Source organism: Phodopus roborovskii, unplaced genomic scaffold (assembly GCF_943737965.1).
Source record: "Phodopus roborovskii unplaced genomic scaffold, PHOROB, whole genome shotgun sequence".
Lineage (NCBI taxonomy): Eukaryota > Metazoa > Chordata > Mammalia > Rodentia > Cricetidae > Phodopus > Phodopus roborovskii.
Genome location: NW_026126481.1, coordinates 2,312,278 through 2,338,703, shown reverse-complemented (window position 1 = coordinate 2,338,703; position 26,426 = coordinate 2,312,278). Strand labels below are relative to the sequence as shown.

Below are 26,426 nucleotides of genomic sequence, written 5' to 3'. Positions count from 1 at the left end.
AGAGAATTAGAGATAGAACTTGTGTCTATAAGTACTGGAATAAGATCACTTTAATGTAAATTTGTGTAAAGCAATAAACTGAGCTTTTAGGGTTGTCTCTAACAGAAAAACGATTTGCATTTCTGACAGCCAAGTTAATTTTGCTTCATTATCAGCTGTTTTCAAGTGGGGGACGATTTTGTCCCCAGGGGGCAATGGCAATGGGAAATGTATTAGAGTTACAACTTGGGATGGGGTTGAGGGGTGCACAAGAAGAAAGGGATGGTCGTAAGTCTCTTCAGCGTGTAGAATACCACCCTTAAAAGACCTCTCTAGACTCAAATGTGACCTGGGCTGAGGAGAGAAAACCTGGTGATGTTTGTACAGGTTAACATTTACACTTACAAGATCTAAACTATTCTACTCAGGAGAGAATTTCAGCTAAAGAGTGCCTGCAGAGACTTGGATAATCTTTGGCTGAGTCAGCTAACCCTGAAGGGACAGGAAAAAAAAAAAAAACCTTTTCTTTTTTCCAGGCTTTAGAGGATGGTTCTTCCCTCCCACACCTCCCACCCTTGCTTTTTTTTTTTTTTTTTTTTTTTTTTTTTGGCGTTTTTGAGGTAGGGAAGGTATCACTTATTTAGTTCAGGCTTGCCCAAAACTGGCAATTCTGCATCAGCCTTCTAAATGCTGGGATTACAGGCACTGCCAACAGCCAAAATGGAATTTTGTTTGCTTTTTTTTTTTTTTTTTTTTTTTTTTGTTGAGTTTTTGTTTTTGAGACTTCGATCCCAGGCTGACCTCAAACTGAGACTGGCCTTGATCTCCTGACCCCCCTGACCCCACCCTGACCTGTGTGCCATTATATCAGGCAGCATATTTTCTTACAAGCATTTGACACTGTGTGTGGATAGGTTAACTGCTCAGGAAAGATTTTTTTTTAATTAAATTTTTTTTTAAATTAAAATTTCAGGTTCTAGGTAGGTGTCCGTATGCTTGTGTGATAAACAAAACCTTCAACAGACTTTGAATTGTTAAATAACATCATAACAATATTACTATTGGGAATTATTTTACAGATCATTTCTTCATGGTCACTTTAACGTGTTAAATCCATATAATCTTCAAACTAATGCATGGTAGGTTAAGGCAAACCATGTTTTAAAAGTAACCTGAAATATAGACTCAAAAAACCCAGCATCTCTTATTTCCCCAAGGACTGTACTGTCAAATGGAGAGCATCCAAGAATTAGAAAGAAAACCCACCAGATATCTTATGTGAAAAAGTTATGGGAATGCAAACACCACAGAGCTGCAGTTAGTGGCACATTAATTGACTGGCTTATTGATCGATAGGGTTGGGGATGTAAACCAGGCAAATTCTCTGTCACTGAACTACATCTAGGCTCTGTCTGGAGCACTTCTGACTGTCAAACACATTTTTCCTTATGGACAAATGGTGTATGCATAATATCTCAGAAATAAGAAATGGAAAATTAAAAAAATACAGGAAATGAAGATGAATAGTTATCCAAATTCCTCTTTTATAATTAGTTGAACATGCCCAATAGTTGTGTTAGTCTGAGTCCATCTGGCACACATGATAATGGAAGGCCACATAATAATGAGTACTAGAAACTAATACATAAGGAATTGAGCATATTACTTATATAAAATCAATAATTATTTTAAAAATAATTGTGCTTATATAAATATAAAGTATATAAAATACATAAGTGATTGAAATGCTTAAAATAGACATGTTTAAAGAAAGTACAATGTAAAACAATAGAATACACACATAACTTCATAAGTACAAGTAGGTATTTATTCTACAAATAAAAAATCATCAGAAAGTTGGGGCTAGTAAGGAACACAAAGAACTGAACTGTTAAGAGGAACTGCCCATCTTATAGGGCTGAAAAGACACTCAAGGAAACTCCTTTGTCCTCCTTTCTCTGCATCAGGGCTGGCCAGACCTCAGAGAAGGCACTGCCATGATACACTAAATGACAGAGTTCAGTCTGGCACGTTTTCTGGAGGTTCGTTCTCTAGAATTCTGAGGGAGTCCACCCTCTCTGGAGGTACAGCTGCTGGCCTCTGGCAGCTGCTGCTTTCCCTGTTCCTATTATCTGGACCCCGGGGGGGGGGGGGGAAGCAATGTTTGCTGCAGGCTCCTGGCCAGCAAACCCTAGGGACACAAAATCAAACCCTTTCCTGCTGCTATTTCTCCAGCAGCAGCTACAGATGATTGATGGTTTTTAGTGGCCACGCTCTATCAGTGGGAACTCTTCTGTGTGTGCAGCTGCTATCTGCTGACTACAACAGTAACTGAAATGGCCCTCTCTGGGTCATTGATGCCACCATCACCTAAAAGTGTGCTAGAAATGTCACTGTTAAGACTATTGCAATCTACAGAGTCAGAAGTTTGAGGTGGAGACTGGTAGTCTATGTTCTTAGCAAACCTTCCAAATGATTCTCAGATATACTAAAGGGTAGGAACCAGTGAATTTTCAGAAATGTGCATGTGTGGGTGTGACAGAAACATACATACACACACACACACACACACACACACACACATACACACACACAGAGCTTTGAGAGCTTTGAGAGAGACAGAGAGAGAGAGACAGAGAGACAGAGAGCTTTACAAGAAAAGCCCACAGATGATTCTATACTTCACTTCCAACTTCTTTAGCATCTGTTTTCATGGGCACAAACATAACACCCTGTTCCTGATGTTGTGTAGGTCATGCTGCTCTGACTAGAGCCTCTGAGCTAGTATTAAAAATTTCAATGAGTTTCTGTATGTATACAGAAGTGGTGAGCATTGCCTTTCTTGCCTTTTCCTTCACTTGCCTCTATTTCCTTCACTTTGGACCATTGACAGCGTACTGAAGGATCAGCCTGTGCCACAAACCTAAGGTCAGCACAGTCAGCATCATGGAGCCTCCAGGAACTTATCCTTGTGCCTTGCCCTATGGCAAACCTCATGAGCTGGCTAGCTTCCCTGACTAGGTCTCAAACCAGAACAGAAAGCTTCATCCCCTGCCCCAGGGCTCTTTGTTCCTTTCTAGGGAGGGAGAGGTGGCTCATTTTAGTAGGCTGTTTCTGTGATTCATTGTAAAATAAAAAAAAAATCTATGCCCATGCTGGTGTACTGTGGGGCCATGGCCTGGCCCTGCTCTTGCCATTAGCTAGCATTAGCTAGCTGTGTGGAGTAGTCTGCCTCACTAGCTCTGGTTTCAGTGTCCACACTGAGCCAAATAATAAACAAGCTTACTCTTAAAAGGTGAACTGGTACCTACAAATGTAAAGCTTGCATCTTATCCACTGGTGAGAGGCCGCGTGTCGTGTCTTAATGCACAGTCTTTGCTCAACCTTTGCTACACTCATCTTGTCTTCATTTCTGTGTGATGAATACACGTGTTTGTGTATGTGTACATATGTATGCAGGTGATAGACACTTGGACACAAAGGCCAGAGTTTGACATTGGGAACCTCCCTTTATTGCTTTCCACCTTATATTTTGAGACAGGGTCTCTCATTGCACCCAGAGCGCATCAATAAGTCAGGGTGGCAGACCAATGGGTCCTAGGGATTGATCTTTTCATCTCTCCAGCCTTCAGAATGCAGGCCAGTGCCACTGCACCAGGGTTTTCCCATGAGAGTACTAGAAATGCACACTCAGGTCCTCATGCTTATGTGCCAGCTGGGAGCCTTAGCCTTTAACAGCTGAGCTGTTTCTCCAGCCCCAGTCTTGTCTTTCCCATCCTCTGCCATGTTTAATATTAAGTACAAGTCTTCAGGCAGCACACCCTATAGGGATCGAGAAAGTGAGATTGATTTTAGCAGACTTGCTCCTTGTCAGTACAAAGAGCAGACACTGCTTCCTTTATCTTTCTGGATTCAGTATGATCACGAACTGATAAAGGGCAACTGCAATATGAAACGATACATATGGAAACCAAGCACTGGAATTTTTTATTTTAAATTCCTGATGTATTTCTTACTGATACTTGTAAGCAAAAGACAGTAGTTTTTTTTTTTTTTTCAAACTTTGTACAATGTTTCCATTTTTAATGGCCACTGTTCAGTTTCCTCACATAATTTCCCCACAAGGCAACCCTTCTCTGCTTATGTCTTCAATGCTGACACAGCAAAAAGTTAAGTATAAGGGTTCTCTATCACACCTTATGGTGGGGGGGCATCTCAAATTCTTAATAAGCTAAAATGTACATGAAAATGTATATATTACAAGAGGGTATGGTGGTGTACACCTTTAATCCCAGTACTCAGAAGGCAGAGGCAGGTGGATCTCTATGAGTTCCAAGCCAGCCTGGTCTACATGATATCCAGGTCAGTCAAAGCTGCACAGTGAGAGACTATATATTAAACATCAACAACAACCTAAAAACAACAAAATCTATTATGACAATAACACAAATGACAACCACTCAATTTTGACAGAATCTTGACTAGGGAGAAGCTGTGGCATATATTTTCAGTTCCTGTTTCACCATCCTTTCTTGCTGAAATATCCTTGCTTTGTCCTGTGGCAATGTTCCAAGGTAACCAATGAGTCAAGACTGGCATGAACTTATCATTCTGGCATTCTCTCCCAGCCCCCAGGCAGAGAGAAGTGACCATATGGCCCAGTTCTGACAGAAACTGAGGGCAAGGAAGCTAGATCAGAGAGGACCTTGGAGGCCACAGGGGGGATTCTGAAACCCACCCTTTAATCAAGGGTAATTAAAATCAGGACTTTAAACAGCTTGGCCAAAAATATGTATGTAGCTGCTAATTTGAGCCTAGGTTTTGTTTATGTTTTGTATTTTTTGTATTGTGTACAACCAAAACCACTCAGTAGTTATCAATAGATGTTAGGATAAAGAAATCATAACAACTGACGAGATGAGTAATATAACTATCACTGTAACTACACACAAATATGTGTGTGTGTGTGTGTGTGTGTGTGTGTGTGTGTGTGTGTGTGTGAATTGAGAAGATTATGGACAATCTCCTTTATTATTAACAAACAAATTTCATATTTAAATTAGGACTGTTCTACACGTATACATAATTTTAACCCCAGCATTGAAAGAGGCATTAAGAAATTACACAATTCCCGTCCACTGCCCATGCCTTCCAAAGAAAGGGCCTGGTTTTACATATGATTGGACTTTATAATTCAGACTGTTGGTTCCAGAAAACCAAGTGACACACACCAAATCCTTCTATGGATAAAAATAACCTCATCACAGAGACACACTGGTATTGGACAAATGGATGAAAACCCACTACTACAAACCACAGAGTCTCCAGATGCAGCAGGGGCTGCTGACCCAGTCAAAGTGAGACCCTTATTTTGGGTAATGTTGCTGATTGCAAGTGGGGAGCATTGTTATGTGATTGCAGACAGCATTTATCAAATTAAATATTGTAATCAGTACAAAAACAATGAAAACTAGAAAAAAACATGTATAGTGTTTGAGTGTGTGTATACAACACAAATATGCATAACAACTACACACACAAATGTAGAAACACACACAACACAATACTCATCTTTTTTTCACTCTAGGTCCTAGGAAAATCTCACCTCCATTCTTATAGAGGTGCATGAATGTGCTGTGCCTTCTGCAGAGTGAGAGCAAACCATCTTGTATCCATGAGAGATTCCTGTCCAATAGCATGGGCATACAATCAATACTCTCCATATTGTGAAAAATGATAAAATGTGATAAAATGAACAAAGACATAGAAGGGCTGTCACTGTCCTGCAGGGCACACTGCATCCTGGTTAATGTTCTTCAGCGCATCCCTCCATGTTTCTTTCTTTTCCTTTTTTCTCCCAAGACAGGGTTTTGCTGTCCTTAAGTTTCTTAATCCATCTCAGGAGGACTTGCTGCATTCCATTTTTGTGCTGTTACTCACACACCTTAGGAATAAAGAGAAAAAAATATGAGTACCCCAAGTCTTATTTGATTAGGTCTTCACATCTAATACCTAAGACTGTTAAGATTACAAGGACTTTTGAAGCAAAAGTTCTGCTTTCTCCACAAAGAACCACACTGAATACAAATACCATTGTTTTAATCCTTGCATCAAATTTTAAGCCTGTCTTTGGAAATTAGACACCTCAACAGTAGATGAAGACTCATTACTGAGAACAAATGACTATTTAGTGTTAAGCCTCAGACAGGACATATGCATCACTACCCCGCCTCCCAAAGCATTACTGGGAAGACATGTTAGTATCTGGGCACTAAAACATTCTGAGCCCTCTGGCTGGGCCAGATTGTATCTTGTCTTTCTCGGATAAGTAGTTCTGGCTCTGGGTTTTCATTTGTAAATCTGAGCAACTCGCATCACCCCATTGCTCTTCATCTACTTGTGCTGGTGGGCTGGGCTGAATTATGGGAGGCCTACAGGTGGCAAGGTGTGTGTCAGGGTGAGATAGCAGGGGTGGGTGTCAGGACAGTTTCAGAGTGGGGTGGCAGGGTAGTGGCAGACTTGGTAAGGATTATTAGTTCTATTTATCTGAAGAAAATTCAACATGGTCCTAAAATTTCCTCAAAGGGCTTCCTGCCTATGTAAAGGGCTGACCTTACAACCAGGAATAGTCAGGATCAATAGGAGGCCCAGATGGCTTGTATGGCTAGTCAGGGAAGAAGTGCAAAGAGAGGTTAAACTTAATTCTTACCAAGTGTTTGACATGCGGGCCACACCGGGGATTTCTCACTCCAAACCCTGCTACATTCTTCCCCGATGTTGAGGCTAATGCTGCTTTTTCTTGAGCCAGCTGACCATGACATTTGATCTGTGTTAACCACAAGAATCTTTTCCCTTGTTTTGAGATAGGCTGTCACTCTATAGCTCAAGCTATCTTTGAACTCATGACTCACCTTCCTTATCTACCTGATATAGGCATGTACTATCAATTCTGCATAGGAATCATTTTATTTTGTTTTTAAGAGTTGTTTTTATTAGGTCAGGTGTGGTGGCATATGCCTTTAATCCAGCACTCTGGAAGGAAGAAGCTGGTGGATCTTTGTGAGTTCAAGGGAGGCCTGTTCTACACAGCTAGTTCCAGGCCAGTTGGAGCTACATAGTGAGATCTTTATTAAAAGAATTTTTTAATGATTATTTGTGTATGTGTGTTATGGGGAGGGGAGAAGAGGGAAGGGAGGGAGGGAAGGAAGGAAGGAGAGAAGTATACATGCACGTGGGTGTTAGCAGAGGTCAGAAGAGTCAGATCTCTCGGAGCTAGAGTTGCAGGCAGCTGAGAGCTGCCCAATGTGGGTGTTGGGTACTGAACTCCAGTCCTCTGCAAGTGTAGCAAGTGTTCTTAATGCCGAGCCATTTCTCCAGCTCCTATTTTAATTCTTATAATTCAAATCTAGCCACTAGATCTAGAGTTTTGTTTTTCCAGAATGGTATTCCAATTTCCTTCTTTGTGTTCCTTTTTACTTTCTCTATGGAAATTTTTTAAAAATTAGATCTCAGGTGGGACCCAAGAAATATCATTGCAAAAACCTTCCCTGGATCATTTTAGCTGAGTTACGTTGAAAAATCACTTATAAAAGTTGTTGAATTCCAGGTATATAACCAGTGATGATCAGCACATGTACGAAGTCTGGGTATATAATCAATGATGCTCAGCACATGCATGAAGTCCAGATATATAACCTAGTGATGCTCAACACATGTATGAAGTCTGGGTATATAACCAATGATGCTCAGCACATGCATAAAGTCTGGGAACATAATCAATGATGATCAGCACATGTATGAAGTCTGGGTACATAACCTAATGATGCTCAGTATATGTATGAAGTCTGCATATATAACCAGTGATGCTCAGCATACACATATAGGTCTGGGTTTAATCCCTAGTACCACAAAAACAAACCTGCCTAAAATAAATAATAGGAAGTAGTAAAGATAACATGGGAACATCTATCTCTGCATGTATCCACTGATGGCAAGCTTGGAAATGTTAAGCTATCATTTCACATTGGACACTGACAGCAGATTATCATGTTTGAGGGTAGAGTGAGCCTGATTTAAAAATAAACTTAAACAGAATTATGGCAGAGCTCTGAGAACGCTATTCTAGCCCCTTACTCCAGCTGAGCCTAAAGCTATGCCACCTCTGGATTTTCTTTTCACTGGTGCCAGATTTATGTAGTCTTCTACACCTTTCAGGAAAGTTGTATTTGAAAACAAACACCCCAGCCTGGTCTACAGAGCTAGTTCCAGGGCAACCAAGGCTACACAAAGAAACCCTGTCTCAAAACAAAACAAAACAAAAAAAACCCAACCCTCCCAACCCAAATAACCTAGAAACTTCATGAAAAATATTTAAGAGCATAAAGCAAAAAGGGGAGCTCCAGAAATATTAAAATCATTTCCAGTCCATTTTGTTAGCCTCCTGCTATGAATTTAAATTAAACAACACAAAACCATTAAGAGATGCAACAGAGATAACTATTTCCAAACCTAAAGTTATCTGACAAACAGAATGATCAAGATCCAGACAGGCACTGTATCCCTGACTCTGAGCTTCTCAAGCAAAGGATGAATGAACAGTGTTTGTGCACACTGACATTGGAAAGCAATGAACTGTTCTCAAGCTTCTTTTTCCTCCACCATCCGATTTGATAGAACAGTTTACCAATTTGCTTCTCTAACTCTTGCTTGACATCTTCATACACTTGAGAAAGGAGGTCCTCTTCAGATCTTGTTCCATCCAGATAAACTGAGAAGTGAGAAAGAGCAGTTCAAATATGCTGAGGAATAATCCTTCTGTACATTGTGAAAATGTGTTGCTCTTGTTGCTAATAAAAAGCTGATTGGCCAGTAGCTAGGCAGGAGTTTTGGGGGCAGATAGGGTGCTGGGAAGAGGAAGGGTGGAGTCTGAGGAGTGGTCAGGCAGACACAGAAGAAGCAACATAGGAAGTTCAACAGTGAGGTAAAAGTCATGAGCAGCACATAGATTAATAGAAATGGGTTAACTTAAGCTGGAAGAGCTAGTTAGTAATAAGCCTGAGCTATTGGCTGAGCATTTATGCTTAATATTAAGTCTCTGTATTTGGGAACTGGCAGGCAGGAAAGAAAAGTCCGCTTACAGAAATGTTAAAGGATACTTTGGCATTTCTTTAAAACACCAATAGCTTTCACTAAAGAACCCAGAACTATGACCTAAAGAAGGAAGAAAGGAGGGAAGGAATGCAAAGAGAGAGAAAGAAGCTAAGAATTATGCATATGGCATTCACTGTGTACCTATTTCTTCTGCATTGAGACATTGCCTCCTAGAGAGAGGAAGGAGGCTCATCACACTCCAAAATAAATGAACTAACTGGTCCATTGAGCTCCTGAGAGTTAGTTAGATTCACAAGGCTCCATCCAAAGGTTACATCAGCAGCCAGAATGTGGTACAGGCAGCTCTGGGGATTCTGTTTTGAGGAGGTGTTTCCATGGTGACATGGGCTTTTTTGGTGATGCAATGTCTTTGAGTCACCAAGCTCCTTAAGTACTCCCAATAAACTCACTGGCTCACTATCTGGGCCTGTGTAATTTCTCTGGTTTGTTCTTGGTGCCTGACTGAACAATACACATGAGGAGACTGCAGTGGTGCCTGCATCAAAGAGGAGCAATTCACAATGCATGCCCAACTGGGATCCTCTGTGAAGCCTTTAAACCATGGGTCAGTCTGGACTCTATGGTACACTACTGAGACCTGAAGTTACACATTTTCAATAGAGCTGCCACAAACACTTTTGGAGAAAAAGAAGTTACCTGAGTTAAAGAGAAAAGGACCCTTGAGTCGTACCACAGCAAGGATGAGGAAATCTGAACAGAAGCTGCCTGCTGGAAAGGGTGGGTGGCTGGCGGCAGAGAAGGAACAGCACAGGAGATGAAGTTTTGGAGAAAGGGTGTGCCTTGGTGTCTTTATAGGGTTTATCCCAAGAAGCCGGAAACCATGGGCTGGCTGCATTTAAATAGGGTGTCTTAACTTTTACTTTTACTTTTTTGGTGCTGTGATAAACACTCTAATCACTTCCTTGGGGAAGAAAGGGTTTATTTGGCTGACACTTCCAGATCACAGTTCACTGAGGGAAGTCAGGGCACAGACTCAAAGTGAGAGCCTGTCACGCGAACCATGGAGGATGCTGCTTGCTGGCCTGCTCTCTGGCTCGCTCAGCTAGCTTTCCCACACAGCCCAGGCCCAAATGCCTATGGTGGCATTGCTCACAATGAATAGCTCCTCTCTCACATCGATCAGCAGTCAAGCCAATCTGTCACAGAGATGGCTACAGGCTGATCTAATCTAGGCAATTCCTCAGTTGAGACTCCCTCAGATGACTCTAGGCTGTGTGGATTACACATCTGACATTAACTAGGCCAAAGAACAAGGACAAAGTTATTAGACTTGGACTTTAGAAGTAGTGAGCGAAAGATATAAGAAGATGTATCTCCTATACAGCACAGTAGCTGCTGGTTCAGTGCAACCCAACAACAGCTCTGAGATGGATTCTGTGCCTTTTCTGCACAGATCTGAGGCCTTCCGTGGAGGGCCAACAGGCTCTATCCAATAGGAATGAGTTTCCTTTGCTCTGAAAAGTATGCCAGTCTGATTCCTCTGTCTTGTTCAACAGACTTATGCCACTGTCTCCCCATGAGCACAGTATATAGACTCCAGTCTCTTAGCTCAAGGCCCAAGTATTCATATTGCCTCCAGACTGGTACATTGTCTCTCAGGTACCTCAATCTTATTTCCTGCAAAACACATGTGCAGTCCTTCCTTACATATCTACAACTCCTTCATGTCCCCCCCCCAAGATATCACCTGCTAGTTCCTTTGACACTTTTATGCCCCAGTTCTACTGAGTACTTGTATTCAATATGCAACCTCTAAATCTACCCTTCAGATCAGGAGAGATCTTACTGAAAAGAATATGTACCAACCATGGCTGTGTTTAGAGCCTGTCTGTAGAGTTTCCTAGTTCTCCTAGGACATCCTATTAGCATCAAAGGGCCTGGCCCTTGCCCATAGCAGCAGCAGCACATCCTTCCCTTGCTTTTCTCTTCTAAAAACACAATGGTCTCTTTTAGTTATTGCTCATGCCTTCCTGTCCCTAGGTCTTTTCTCTGTTTTTTCCTGTGGTCAGGATGACAGTCATTCCCCCTAACTTAACTTCCCCTGCCCCTAGGCCAGCTAAACTAGTAAGTTTAGTGACAGATAGCTTTCTCGGGGACCTTGAGATAGGCAGACTCCCTGGTACTTAATATCCATGCTTTCCCGGAGAAAAGACCTGTTTGTAAGGCACACACTTTGAATGGGGTTTCTTGGTATAACCTCAGCTGGGTGAGAGTAGACTGGGTCTGGCTCCTTCACCCCTCCCCCCCCACCACCACCACAGGCAACAATCAGGCAAGGGTGGTTCAATGAATGACCATGTGGAATCTGGCAAGTTTGACAAGAACTACCAGGAGAAAAAGAAACCAGCAAGAACCTGAGCATCTCTTTAAGAACTCGAGGAAAATGTTTTCCAAGTAGTCCTTTCTGTGCTTTGACATAGGTGAGAAGGAAAAGTCCTTACCAGAAACCGGGGAGGTACTTACCAATCTCCCAGGTGATGGTACTCATTTCTTGTCTGTGCTTTAGGTACATGGGCCACACGTGGCCATCAAAGTACCCTGGAGGGTCAGGAGGCTCATATACCCTTGTACTGGAAAAACATGCAGGAAACTTGATGTTAATACAAAATTATGATTGACAAAGTAAATGAATCATGGTCAAGACAATGTGAAAATCACTCATGTTAACTCTAAAGAGGAATTTTTTCTTAAGCTCAGTTGTACCGAGAAAGGTAGCAAAATGGATTTGGTTCTCTAATTTAAACAGTAAGCCTGTAACTCACTAATGCTCATAATTATCTTTTCTCAGCCCCCCATGTTTTATAAAAGAATTATGGATCAAGTTCAAGAAGAAATAAGGAGTGAAATATGGACAGGCTGGCTTCCTCTCTTATCTAGCTGGGGGTCTCTGCAGTGACAGCAGAGCATGTGAATGGAGGGCGAGGAGGAAGGGACCTGACAGGGTGACACCAGCCTTTCCTCTTAGAGAAGTTACTGTATAACCACCCCAGGTGATGAGCACTTCTGCAAAAATGTTTGATTTCCGAGTTAAGGCTTGTTCAATAATGCGACTTTTCTTGTTTTCTCTGTATTTCATCTTTTGGGTACCAAGGCACAAAGGTGGTTTTGAAGCGTACCTCCGCCTCCTCTTACATTCTTCATATGGAACAGTCAGGAAGTAACTTCGGTTCCATATGGTGTCCAGTGGCCTAAGATAACAACACACTCAGTTCACAAGGCTCTCTCTCCCTCTCTCCCACCCCCACATTCCCTCAGCTTGGTATTAGAGTGGGAAGGCTTACTTATAATTAAAGAGGAGGAAGCCTTCGATAATTAAAATGGGAACCCTCTGAGCACTTTCCAAGGCTGCTGGTCCTGCAGAGTGCCCTGGGTTTTCCATCCAACATGAAATGGCTGACATCATTTTTTCCATGTTAAGCGCTTCAAGAACTGAAACAAACACAAGACACATGAAACTAATATAGCAAACTTTTTTAGGTGGTCGGCTTTTTGTGATAAGTCTCTCCAGGGCTCTGTAAATGTATGACATAACAGCATTTCACTTATCTTTCAGGGTGCCTAATAATAGATACTTTAAACACCCAATTAAAACACTAATGGAGACATATTTGAGTGGTATGTCTGAGACATTTTAATTATGGAAAAACAAAGATGCACAAATGTAAAATATAATTAACCGTATGCTACTATTTCTAGCTGTACTTTTTTTTTATATTGATGTACTTATTGTGTATGTGTGTGTGTGTGTGTGTGGTGGGGGGGGGTCAGAGGACAAATTGAGGGATTCAGTCCTACCACGGGGATCTTAGGTATAGAACTCAGGTTGTGAGGCTTGGTGGCAACCTGTCTCTCAGCTTTGACTATCATATATTCATGGCTGACTATCCTATCAGCTCCTTCCTGATACTGAAAAATTAAAAAAAGAAAAGTTAAGGTACTGGAGACTAAATCAAGGATTCTGTGTGTGTGTTCTAGGTAAGCACTTAACTACTGAACTATTACATTCACTGCAAAATCTTTAAAATTAAAAATTAAATTAGTGCTGGAGCCATGGCTTGGTGGTTAAGAGCACCCAATGTTCTTCAAGAGGAAACGCATGGTCAATTCCCAGCAGTCACATGGTGGCTCACAGCTGCCTGTAATTCTAATTTATGGAAGACAAACTATAGATACATTTGAAAGATAAATAACATATCATAATCTATTTGTAAAGTAGCCACCATTAACAGCAAAGGATCTCTAATGAACAAAAAACTCTTTATGGGTGTTTTGCCTGCTTGTACGTCTGTGCACATGTACACAGTGCTCACAGATGCCTGAAGAGGACATCAGATCCCCCATAGACTGAAGTTGCCTACAGTTTTAAGCTGTCATGTGGGCGCTGGGAACTGAACCCATCGCTAGAAGGGCAGTCAGTGGCTAACCACCGAGCCTACATCTCTCTAGTTCTACATGAAATCTTGGCAAAGTTAGAGGATACAAATGCCATTTTAAACCCTGAACTGTGCAACGTCTAGAGCTAACAAATGTGACTGTGGAGAAGCAGAACAGGTATTCCTTACACATGGTCTTCAGACCAGCCTGGCAACTTGTCAGACACGAAAATCCTCAGCCTCACGCCTGGACCACTGACCGCACCACATACCCTCACAAGTGTTTCTACTGTGAAGTTTTAAAGTGTGGGCGAATGAAGTTAATAGAGATAAGACTATTGAGATTTTCTTATGGTTCTGCTGCTGGTTTGGCTAAGTGCCACTTTTTCCAGGAAACTGCCAGTTGCATCAAAGTTTCCAAATAAATCTCCTAAGAATAGCCATAATTTGGGTAAGCACACGTGTGCACACACACAAAAGCAGGCAAAGCACCAGCATCTGTAGGATGTTTCCCATGTTTGCTATTTGTAATTACTTCTTCATCCGTTTTGTTTAAATTCTGAGGGAGTGGGGTCACTCAGATTCTTCAAACAGGGGTAATGTGAAGTCTTAACTATTATGTCTCCGAGTCCTTGTTTCTCTTTCTGAAACTCCACAGTTAGAGATGTTAGGGCGTTTGCTAGAGTAATTTCTTGGAGTTTCGGATCTTTTTCTCTCATGTTTATTTTTCCAGTGAGCCTACCCAGACAAACAGCTGTAAGATATGGGGTTATTGCACTTTTCTTTTTCAGTTACCAAATTTCTTCCTGTCTCCTTTTTCACATTTCTATTTCTTTCTTGGGGCAGTAAACGTTTCTCCTGTTTCAATCCTGTCTGCAGTTGCCTGCAGACCTTTTTGTTACAAAGCCACTTTAAAATGTTTGTCAGACAATTTTGACAGTTGTCAGCCCGGAACTGAAGTTCATTGGCCATTATTTCTCTAATTCAAGTTGAGGCTGCCCTGCCTCTTTGACTGACATGTGCCTTTCGGGGGTACCCTGATGACCTGCAGGGCTACTGTGTACTGAGGGTACTATTTAATCTCCTTGTCTTGTTTTGCAGTCACTCTGAAGTGTACCCGGGTTCAGAGGTGCATCTGTATTCAGTACCCTTATGATACCGGCTGGGTGGGAGAGGGTCACAGAGGGAAACAGGCATCATGGCTACTGCATGAGGGCGGAAGCTCAGTGTTCCACTGTCTTCTGATGACAGTAGCTGATATGACACGGCCTGGGTGAGCAAGATGGAGGGCCAGCCTGCCCTGTCTCATTTTGACTCTGCTGTCCACACTTTGGAAGTTTGGTTCATTATTTGGATCTGCTAAATCTCCTGTGGGTGGTGCAGAGGCCAAGTCACTCCACATTGCTGGTGGTACGGGAAGGCCTTGGGGTGTAGCCTGCCACTAATCTATCTTACTTAGTTCATGGAATCCATGTGTCTTGCTTCACACGAAATCTGATGGTACTTAGGATTTGCTTCAAAACAAAAACAAACAAAAAAAAAATGCAAATGGAAAAAATGGGTGAGAGTAGAGATGAAATATAACTGCCAAGGGGCTCATTATCTATAAAGCTGGTAATAAACTCATGACCATTTATTATAGTTTTCTGTCTGCTTTTGTATGTTTGAAACTGTCCATAAGAAAAATAATTTTAAGTAACTTAAAAGTACTCTCCTTTCCTACTCATCCTCAATTTATAGAATTGAAATACAGTTTGCAATTACCAGAGCTCCTCTATGCCCTTATTCACTTCTATGTTGGGTACCCATTCTATACACCCACTTGTTCAAGTTGGTTAAATATTATTCAGTTAGTGAGTTTTTTTTTGGTTTTGTTTTGTTTTTTGTTTTTTTTTTTTTTCCGTCTAGTTCTAAGAGCTAAGAAGTGTGCCCCCTTGAAACTTCACATATTGAGGTCTCATGCCCAGTAGGTTGGATTATGATCCTATTTGGAAGTATATTAATGAGGTCACCTTACATAATTAGTTAAGCAGCAGGGCAGGCACCTTCTGTAGTGAGATAGTCCTTCTGTAGCACTGACCACGCCCATTGGGGGGTGGAGCCATGGGCGGAAGTGACCTGTGGAAGGAGGTCGGAGGGGGCCAGGAAAGGCTCTCTTTTTCTGGCGTGACTCGGACAGGAGAGAATCGGGTTGAATTTCCTGGTGTTCATCTGTCTAGGTTGTAAGTTATTTCTCCCTGAATAAACATCTATTCGGCCTATTTGTTTATCCTGATCCTTATTTACCGCAATAACCTTCTGTAATGTGACTGATGTCACTATAAAAGGTGGAAATTAAGATACATACGCACACAGGGAGATGTCCTGTGAACTGAAAGGAAAGATGGTGGCAATGTAGCAAAGGCCAGCGTGTGGCACAGAATAGACCGTCTCTCGTAACCTTCAACAGCAACCAACCCTGACTACATCTTCATCACAGACCCCAGCTTCCAGAACCATGTGGGCAGAACCCTACTGTGGCTTAAGCCATTCAGTGTGTTATAGATTTGTTAACTCGCTTTTATAAACTGCCATTTTAGTGGTTACAAATGTTGAGTCTACGTGGACTCACTTTACATTGCGACATTAACTTGGAAAGTTGGCTCTTTTCCCTAAAGATAGACTCTTAGGTATAGGATATATGAACTTATGGTGGGAACATTTCAAGGCATTTGCGTGACATATTTGTGTTAGTTTGTAATTCCCTGTAATGTGCACAAGGGTGATTGCTTTGCTGCGTGCATGCCATTGGGTCATTATTCCTCTATTACAATTCTCTGCCTACTTCAGAACTGGAGGAAAGGTGATTGCAATTATTCGATGACCTCTGCTTTTTGGAAGGTTTATTCACATTTTTCTAGCATTTTTCCTATTGAAATACTACCTTCTTATTAGCTAGTTTATGAGAACACCCCAGTGAAAGGGAACAATAATGCTTGTCACTGCTCAAATTATTTTTTTCATTTTCTCCTTACCAAATGTTTTCTAAGTTTGGGAAGAAAGGGAGAGAAGAAACAATGTATCAAGATTGAAACTTGACAGAGAATAGCAAAGAAAGAACTTGGTCTGAAAGTTACAGTGTGTCTGTAAGAACTGCTACACAACACTGAATCCTCTGACCCTCAAAGACGAAGATAAAGAACAAGACATTTTAGGAGAGCCCCTAGGTCTCTATATACCCATGAAGGATAGCCTGTTAATTAGAAAAGAGAGTAAGAACACAAACTCTATTATACTAGTCTCTGCAGGAACAGAAATGCTTTCTGGCTGACTTTGATTCTTTGGCTTCCAAACATTGTCAGCCTTGGTCAAGAGAATTAAATGAATACAAGTCACATTCTAAGATTTTCTAAGTGTCAAAACAAACAAATAGGCTTCCTGGTGCTTTGTTACCAGGAAGGGGAAGCTCAACTCATGAAAGCTGAATGTGATGTAGATGAAATATTCTGGTGGGTGAGGCTCAAAGTAGTAAACATAGCTAGTCACATTTGCCAGAGCCAGGGGTAGACAGAAGGATGGCAAACCTACCCTGTCCTAGCCTCTGGGGGAAAAAAATCTACCATCCAAATTTTGGGTTTAAAATATAAATCTTTGGAAAGGTTTCTATTTACTTAAATAGGTGAATAGAGATAAAAAACAAAAACAAACAAACAAACAAAAACACCCCAAAAAACTGCTGGGTGTTGGCGGTGCCTGCCTTTAGTCCCAGCACTTGGGAGGCAGAGGCAGGCAGATCTCTGTGAGTTCAAGGCCAGCCTGGTCTACAGAGCTAGTTCAAGGACAGGCCCCAAAGCAATACAGAGAAACCCTGTCTTGAAAAACAAAAACAAAAATCCCCAAGAAACCTACAAAGGTAGACTCAAAGTATAGCGATATTTAAACATTCAAAACAAACTCTTTGTGTGTGTGCTTGTGCGTGTGTGTGTGTGTGTGTGTGTGTGTGTGTGTGAGCCGTGTTGGGGGAGGGCTGCATGCCACAGCACCAGAGGACTAATTTACAAGGGAATCAAACTCAGGTCTTCAGGCTTGTGTGACAAATGCATCAACCCAGGGATCCTTTTTGTCCTCCCTATTTAAACACTTAGTGCTATGTTAATGGAGAGAGATGTTGTTTATTTGGAAAAGAAAATGAATATACACTCATAATATTTTACAAGGGACTCTACTCACCATCATACTGCAAAAATCCATTTTCATCTATGTCTATCTCAGACTCTGGCTGGAAAGACAAAACAGAGTGGAGGGCAGAAATGAAGCAATATTCAATTAAAAAGATAAGCTTTTAGTAAATGCTTAAGATAATAATGCTGAACAAAGACGGTCACTGACAGATGGTGCCACCTAGTGGGCAGGTAACACTATTGCACCAAGTTTATCCTCAGCCAAAGCTTTGGGATGTAATTTAATTAACTTTGTTATTAAATCCTTTTGTGTTAGATAATTTACCCAAGAAGCATCATACATACCTTAAAGAAGTCATCTTGAGATATTATGCTGCAATTGGGAAGGTGTTTCTGCAAATTCTTAGCCAGAGTTGTCTTCCCACCATTTGTCACGCTGAGCCAAGAAAAAAACAGATTCAAGAAGACATAGGGGAACATGGAACATTCTTCAACAATACTTTTCTAAAGGATATTTAAAACAATATTTACTGGTTGAGATAAAAATTCTCATTTTACAGATTATGTTTTGTTTTACAGGCAAAATCATAGGTTTGAAAGATAAAGTTGTCCTAATAGTAAGAGTCAAGTGAAGGATGGAGAGAGGCAAGTGATACTAAAACTTCAAAACGCAGACACTGTGCAGGAAGCAAAACAACACTTTGACTATCTAAACAGCTCATGTTCGATACACACTCCAGAGGATATCCTTGGCACACCTTGCTGCAAGTTTATAGAACTGCTTGCTCTTTGTCACTGTGATTGTTTCAACCACACAGGAAAAAGGAGGCGTGGCTTATTAGAAACCTGCCCACCCATGGGCCCACCTCTTTCCTGTGGCCTGCCTCTTTCCCCTCTCTCTGTAGCTGGGGCCCATGTGAAGGTCTAGGGTTATATCTCCTATCAAGTCAGTTACTTGTTCCCTCTGGCTGAACCTTGACATTCAAAGGCACAGGCACCCAACTAACTAGTGTATCCTATTTCTTTCTACCCTGCATGTGAGGCGCATTTCTCTAGCCAATCTTTCTTTGCGTTTTGGGTTTCTCTTTTGAAATAGGGTGTCACTCTGCAATCCATACTGACCCCCTTACTGGGTAGCCCAGGCTGCCCTGGAATTTACAGTGAACCTTTTGCCCTAATCTCCTGAGTGTTGGGATTACAGGTATCAGTCACATGCCTGCTTATTTTATTATTTTTTTTGCAAAGAAGTGATTAGCTCAGATCTCAGTCACATCCAAAGGATCCATGAAAGAATTCAGGGTCATTGTGAATTTGAAAGGAAAGAGATTACCCCATTTTTATAAATGCTAACAGAAACTTAGCAGCTCCTTTTATTATAAGTAGTAAATTACAGTAGTGATGATGCCAGTGACTTGGGCATCTACAAGAACTGCACCCCCTTCCACTCTGAGATGTTGAAGAGCAGGTGTCTTGCTCACTATTGTTTCAAGCTTACAGATGCTACTTATTACACAGATTTGTTTACAAATATTTTATACCTGTATGTTAATACAGGTTTTTTTCTTTGTATTTCTTTATTTCATTTTGTGCATTTAAATTCACCCTCAAAAGAGGCCAAGATTTCACCCCACCCCAAATGTTCATAGCACAAATCTCCTGACTATACACCTGTTGGCTAGAACCCATGATTAATTCTGGGTGAGATCAACCGGACCCTGTTTATAATCTAAAAGAGAGAAATACATTTATCAAAAGTACTTGTTGTGAGGCTGGGCATGGTGGTGTGATTCTGATACTCAGAGCCAGAGGCAGGTGGATCTCTTGTGAGTTCAAGCCCACCCTGGTCTACAAAGTGAGTTCCAGGCCAGCAAGAGCTACATAGTGAGACCTGGTCTACATTTAAAACAAAAACAACTTCAAACCACCAAAAAGACTCATCCCACCAAACAACAACCACCACAACAAAACCTAAACAAAATGCTTATAAATCATGTAATCATTATCATGTAATGTAATTGTAAATATGTAAATGCCTTATCAAGTAAATGCCTTATACCTGCAAAGTGGAAGATATTAATACTACTGTCCATTTTACCTTACAATACACAGGTAGGTAAAGTATGGAGCTGTTACGCTACATACTGAGAACACTGATATGACCTTTCCTTCCTTCCTTTCTCTTTCTTTAAACAAATGTCTATAAACCATACTGCAAGCCCATACTAAAGATACCAAGCTTTTGTTTAAAAGGAGGAATCTACTATGATCTGAGAAATCTGGCCAGAAAATGTGTCATTTCTTATACGTTCTCTTTAAGATGGTGTATTAAATCAGCAATAAACAGACCCCTTCCCACTGATTCAGCTGCAGCCACAGTGAAGCATCCTGCAGGGCATGGACCAGCTGGGAAAGAGAGTTTCATCATTGAGCACAGAGCCTGTAATCCACAAATGGAATGTGACCATTCCAGTGGGTCTGGTGACGCCTCAGAGCCTGCTCCTTCCCCTTCAGCAAGCTCAGAACCTCCTTTACCAAGCTCTCCAGATCCCAGGGAAGAGCTCCAGTGGATGCCTGATGCCATTCCTTTCCTGGTTTACAAATAAATACATAGTTCCTCATGTAACAGGAGGGTGCAGAAGTACAGGCAGATGCTGAAAACAGTGTTTGCAGTTAATCAAACAAGATGAGAACACTTTCTTGTCATGGCTCACCCCAGGATTAAACTGCTAGAAGCGTACAGTACAGGAAAATTAGAAGATTATAATTAGGGCATGATGGCCTACTATGGGAGAGTGTGAAATGCAGGGGAGGTTAGAGTAGTAACGCAGCTTTGGCTCCGGGCAGACAGGAGCCACAATAAGGCACATTCTGGTGTCCAATTCACTCTTAATTTGTTTTGTTGTTGTTTTCTCCTTTGTCTGATGCTAGGGTTAGAACCTAGGACCTCACACACGCAGGCAAATGCTCTGCTACCCAACTACACCCAGTACCACCCGATTCCTAATTGGTTCCTGCTTGGATGTACTAAAACAACACAACAGCTTACCTCCCTCAAATTACATTTGTAGTATCTCAATTGATCTTATAGAATGACAGACATAATCCGGTAGCGAGACAAATAATATCTTTCCAGTTGCTTTCGATGTCTCATTTGCACATCGGCCTTTGGTGCCACAGGTCAGATGACCACACAAGTTAGAATACTTGAGACAGAGGGATTCATGGTTAATATTAACACTAGGGCAACACAAACTAGCCTAGCCAAATAGTACCCCTGGTTACCCTAAAGGAGGAGGAAGACTGGAGGAAAGGAAGCCTCTTGCACTCCCAGATTAAAAGCTGGGCATAAAAAAGGGAGTGTTATTTTTTTTTCTTAGACCATGCCAGAGCAGCCACATGGGAAATAATAATCACCCTCAACCAAAGGAGTGACCAGTTAGACCTCATCTCCAGTAAACAAATGGAAATGTTGTTAATATTGAGGGCCCCTCCTCTTCCTTCCCAGGGAAACCCTGGCCCCTCCCACTGATGGTCAAGCAACAGCACTCTCCTGGGACTTGGGACTCCCCACAGCTTTCTCCACCACGTTCACATGAAGCACCATCTGAACATCTGCAGTGCCTTGCCTGCTGTTTACGGAGGAACTACTCACCCGCCAATTCCAATGACAAAGGTTTTCATAATTGGCCTTGGAAATCACGTCTTCTTAATATTTTCTAATATAGAAATATACATAAAATAAAATTACTATCGTTTGGTTGTCCACAGTTAGTCCTGAAAAGCAGTAACAGCTAAGAGGGGATCAGTGGCCTCAACCTCTTATTCCCCAGTGACTGGCTTCCTGTTGCCAATAGCTGGTGTTTTCTTAGGGCCTGTTAACTGGCATGCTTGTGTGATCTATTTCCCTGGGTTACCTTGTGGTAACTATTCATAGTTGTCAACTTGACTATATCTAGAATGAACAAAAATCCAAGCAGTTAGGCACACCTGTGAGGGATTTTTTTCTTACTTAAGTCACTTTAAGTAGGAAGACCCATTTATTATTATTATTATTTCTTATTTTACAAATCGATCTCAGTTCCCTCTCCCTCTCACTGCCCCCCCCCCAACCCATTCCCTCCCATCCCCAGGGAGGGTGAGGCCTTCCAGGAGGGATCATCAAAATCTGTCAAAGTCATTTTTGGGTAGGGCCTAGGCCCTCCCTCCTGTCTCAGGGTTAAGGGAGTATCCCTCCATGGGGAATGTGCTCCTGAAGTCCTTTAGTGCACCAGGGATACATCCTGGTTCCACTGTCAGAGATCCCTTAGACTGCCCAGGCCTTCTAACTGAGACTCACATTCAAGGGGTTTGGGTCAGTCCTATGCTGGTTTCCCAGCTATCAGTCTGGGGGTTCATGAGCTTCCTCTTGTTCAGGTCAGCTGTCTCTCTGTGGGTTTCTGTAGCCTGGTCTTGCCCCTTTGCTCATCAATCTTCCTTCTCTGCAACTGGATTCTAGGAGTTCGGTTCAATCTTTAGCTGTGGGTGTTTGCTTCTGATTCCATCATCTGCTAGATGAGGGCTCTAGGATGGCATATAAGGTAGTTATCAATCTCAGTATCAGGGAAGGGCATTTAAGGTAGCCTCTTCAATACTGCTCAGATTGTTGGTTGGGGTCATCCTTGTAGGTCTCTGGATATTTCTCTAGTGTCAGTTTTCTGGAAAGACCCACTTTTAATCCAGATCTGAGTGGGAAGATATGGCTTTGGCAGGCAGCCTATATAAAGGACATTGAAGAAAGAAGGGTGCTCATTGGGCATTGGTGGCGTATGTCTTTAATTCCAGCACTCTGGAGGCAGAGGCGGAGAATCTTTGTGAGTTTGAGGCCAGCCTGGTCTACAGAACGAGTTTCAGGACAGGCTTCAAAAGCGATGCAGAAAAATCCTGCTTTAAAAAAAAAAAAATAAGAAGAAGAAGGAGGAGGAAGGATTCTCTTTTCACCTGCTTGCTGGCAAGTTCATTACTTCACTGATATTAGAGCCCATTTCTCTGGAATTCTGGCATATACTAAAGACAAACTGAGACATCTAGCCTCATGGATTAACAGACTACTGGATTCTGGGACCTTCTGCTGGTAGATAGCCATTTTGACTAGCTGGACCATAGCCTGGAAGCCATCTTAATAAATCCCCTACATGTTTCTTTTTCCTATCAGTTTTGTTCCTCTAGAGAACTCAAAGATACCTCTCCATGCCCTTCCTGCTTGCCTAATAAAAGAAGGCACTGTCACCAGTGGCAGAGACAAACAGAAGTCAGTCTGTCATTCCAACCTCTCTCTGAAAAGTTTTCACTGCTACAATATAAATTCTGAAGCTTTGCAGAAGTATAAACTGGTCCAGCCTGGAATGACATAAATCCATTTCTAGAAAGGTCAGGAAGGAAATTAGATCAACTAAGTGAACATCTTCCTATCATCGGCAGAGGCTCTGAAATGCTTCATTACCAAGAGGACAAAAGGATATTGCATGTATGCTGGCTTGTCAGGCTCTGGTGGATAACCCATGTCATTCTTATTGGTGTGCCATGCCATGCATTTGCTATGTACAGTTACTGGAAAATACTGGTCCCCTTCCTGCCTGACATATTTCTGTACATGCATCAGGATACTGCCTCAATTACATAGGATGTAAGTAATGACTGTGGTTGTGGTACTAGAAAGACTTAAGGGGGTTACCTGTGTGGAGAATCTAACAATTCAGAGATGTGAAATGAAGTGGAAGAACCTACTTGTAAAACCCTTTGGGTAAGAGGGGTGGAAATTCCTGCAGCCAAATACAAGGAAACACAAGGCTGTGCTTTTCTCTCTCAGATCCAAACAGCACCCCCACCCCAAAGCCTGATAATCTGAGTTATTCACTACTAGCTTGGGGATTGGAGTTCGATCCCCAGAACTCACATGGAAGGAGAGAACTGATTCTTCTGAGTTGTTCTCTGACTTTTGCATATGTGCATGGCCCTCATGTGCCCACATACATACTAAAGAAATAACAGATGTTTAAAACCCAGACACCCAGGTCTACATTAGTTAGCAGCCTGGGACTATCCAAAGCAGTGTTTGGGTAAATGCTGGGCCTATCTCACCAGCAAAGACAGGTGATAATGCAGGAGGGGAGGAGAACGGAGCCATGCAGAAACAAGGCTGGGGCTAGGCTGAGTGGCCAGTGAGAGCCTAAAAATCCCTGAAACTGTCCTTTTCAAAATATGTTGGATACACAAGGCAATCCACTCCATGTTCAGACATGGCACCAGCAACTTCCATTTCATTATAAGTTAGAGCCTCTCTAAATATGGTTTGAGGGACTGGAGAGAGGGCTCAGTGGTTAAGAGCATTGGCTGTTCTTCCAGAGGACCCAGGTTCAATTCTCAGCATCCACAGGGCAGCTTTAATCCTAGCACTTGGAAGGCAGAGGTAGGTGGTACTCAGTGAGTTCGTGGCCAGCCTGGTCTACAAATCTAGTTCCAGAACAGCCAGGACTGTTATACAGAGAAACCCTGTCTCAAAATCCTCCTCTCCCCCCCAAAAGAGTTGCCAGGCTTCTCAAAAAAAAAAAAAAATATATATATATATATATATATATATATACACACACACACACACACATATATATACATATACATATATACAGATGTGTATATAGACATGTATACACACATTTGTTTCTTGTTTGTTTTGGAAGCTTTTCACGTGCTTCAGCCTGAACTTAGAGTGCCTATGTAGTGGAAGATGGATGTTCTTATATTGATCTTCTTGCCTCTTACATGCAAGTGGTGGGATTACAGGTATCTGCCTCTAACTCTGCCCTTGCTGCAGAGTATGTACAACCCAGAACAAAGATAAACTGGAAATCTTATGAGGCCTCTGGAGAAAGAACCTTTTGATCTTTCCAGAGTAACAAAATCAGGGTGCCCTCTCTCACCTTGAATCTCGTGCAGTATTTATGCAGTTTCTTTTCCTCAGCAGCTGAGACCATTTGCCCAGGGAGCGAAGAACAGACTGAGCAAGGAGCAAGCCTTACTGAGTCCCTTATGTTTTTTTCAAGTTTATTTATTATTAATATCATCTTGTGACAGCATCTTACTATGCAGGCTGGATGGTCAGGAACTTGCTACATAGTCAAGGCTGCCTCTGTGGCTAGGCTACCTTCCCTGGGATGCATCACCAAGACTGGCTCTTTTGCAGATTTTTAAAAAATACTTTTGATTTGCTCTCAGTGAAATGTTGAACTGTCTTCATAGTTGGTTTATGTTTATATTTCATATATTACACTTCTGAACATGGTTTACTTAGAATTCTAAGATGCAGAATGATTCCCAGGGGCATGTGAGGAATCAGCAGCCCCACCACAAATCTGAGAGATGACAAGGGCAAACGTGTGCTCTTCACATGAGTTCCAGACATGTTTCCAGGTCTTCTGTCTTCTGTATTTTATTTCTCAGTGACCTGACACTCTCCCACGAACAGGACAATCTCCTACTATTAATTGAAACTTTGATCCCTTTTGGCAAACAGGTATCTGCCACAGCTGGAGCGCCTAGTAAGCATGGCCTGGGAGTATGGCCAGCACATGGCTCCTAGTAACCTATGCCTCTTGAGGCTTCACTGACTTTTTAAAGAAACCAACCTTCATTCAGTAGACACTTTGACCTCCATTTTATGAAGGTTCCTTTATAAAAAAAAATTGCTTTGTTACATTTGTATTTATGTTGTATGCATGTATGTGGATAGGTACATGCTCATCACAGTACACAGTACACATGTTGAGGTCACAGGTCCACCTGTGGGTGTCAGTTCTCTTTGCGTCATGTGGTTGTGAAGATTGAACTCTGGTATTCGGGTTTGGCAGCAAGGGCGGCTGAACCATCTTGCTGACCCTGTAGAGTCTTACGTAATCAGTATTTCCATTTTTTATTTCCCCTAATATATAATAGGCATAACATTGTGAGTTTATGAATGCATGAATACAATATCATGAGACAAACTGTCGGTTAGACTTGGGCAACTTCTGTAAAGTACCAGCAGTATATAGTTTTGGCATTGTGGGTAACTATTCAACTGAAGTTGTAATGAGAAAGCGGTCACAGTCAATGTATAAGACAACGAGCATGGTGTGTTCTAAGAAAATTTTATGGACTCGGAAATCTAAGTTTCCCCTGACTTTGGCGTGTCACAAGCCACAAAACACTGTGCTTTTTGCTTTTGTCTCAGCTATTTAAACACCAAAAAAAAAAAAAAAAAAAAAAAAAAAAAAAAAATTCTTAGAAGGCTTTTTACAAAGCCAGGTAGCAAGTGGGTGGGTTGGAGTTTGTTAACCAAATGCTGCTGAAAGGAGCGTCCTGTCCCGTGGGAATCAAGACCCGAGTTCCCTACCAGCAAATGTATGATTACCTATCTAGAGCTAGCGCCCTCCCAGTCAAGAGCGCCTCTTAGGCGCGGGAGTCCCAAAGCGGTTTCCTTAGACGCAATCAGATTCTAGGTCCCGCGCAAGAGACTCAGGAAGGTGCCCAGGCCTCGGCGCGGCTACGCAGCTGCCAGTGAGTACTCACCGAAGCGGGTTCGAGTCCTCCCCAGCAGGGCCGCAGAACAGGTCACACGAGGGTCTCAAGGGAACCACCGCCTCCGTCCGTGCAGCCCTCTATCAGCTTTCAAGGTCCCCACCAAGGAAGGCCTGGGGGCGTGGCCACCATAGGGCTCCTCCCCCACGGGGAG

General features: G+C 42.0%; 1 protein-coding gene across 1 annotated transcript; it reads right to left on the bottom strand.

Moving 5' to 3' along the window:
* Positions 1-5,560: 5,560 nt before the first annotated feature.
* Nmrk1 (nicotinamide riboside kinase 1) lies at positions 5,561-26,365 on the bottom strand. The gene is made up of 9 exons (XM_051194067.1): positions 26,264-26,365; positions 21,336-21,399; positions 18,029-18,119; positions 17,733-17,781; positions 12,432-12,579; positions 12,267-12,338; positions 11,614-11,720; positions 8,663-8,746; positions 5,561-5,923 (listed from the first exon to the last, which is right to left on the bottom strand). Exons 2-9 carry the CDS (start codon positions 21,362-21,364, stop codon positions 5,916-5,918), a joined length of 588 nt encoding a protein of 195 aa, XP_051050024.1. The 5' UTR covers positions 21,365-21,399; positions 26,264-26,365; the 3' UTR covers positions 5,561-5,915.
* Between the last annotated feature and the right edge of the window lie 61 nt (positions 26,366-26,426).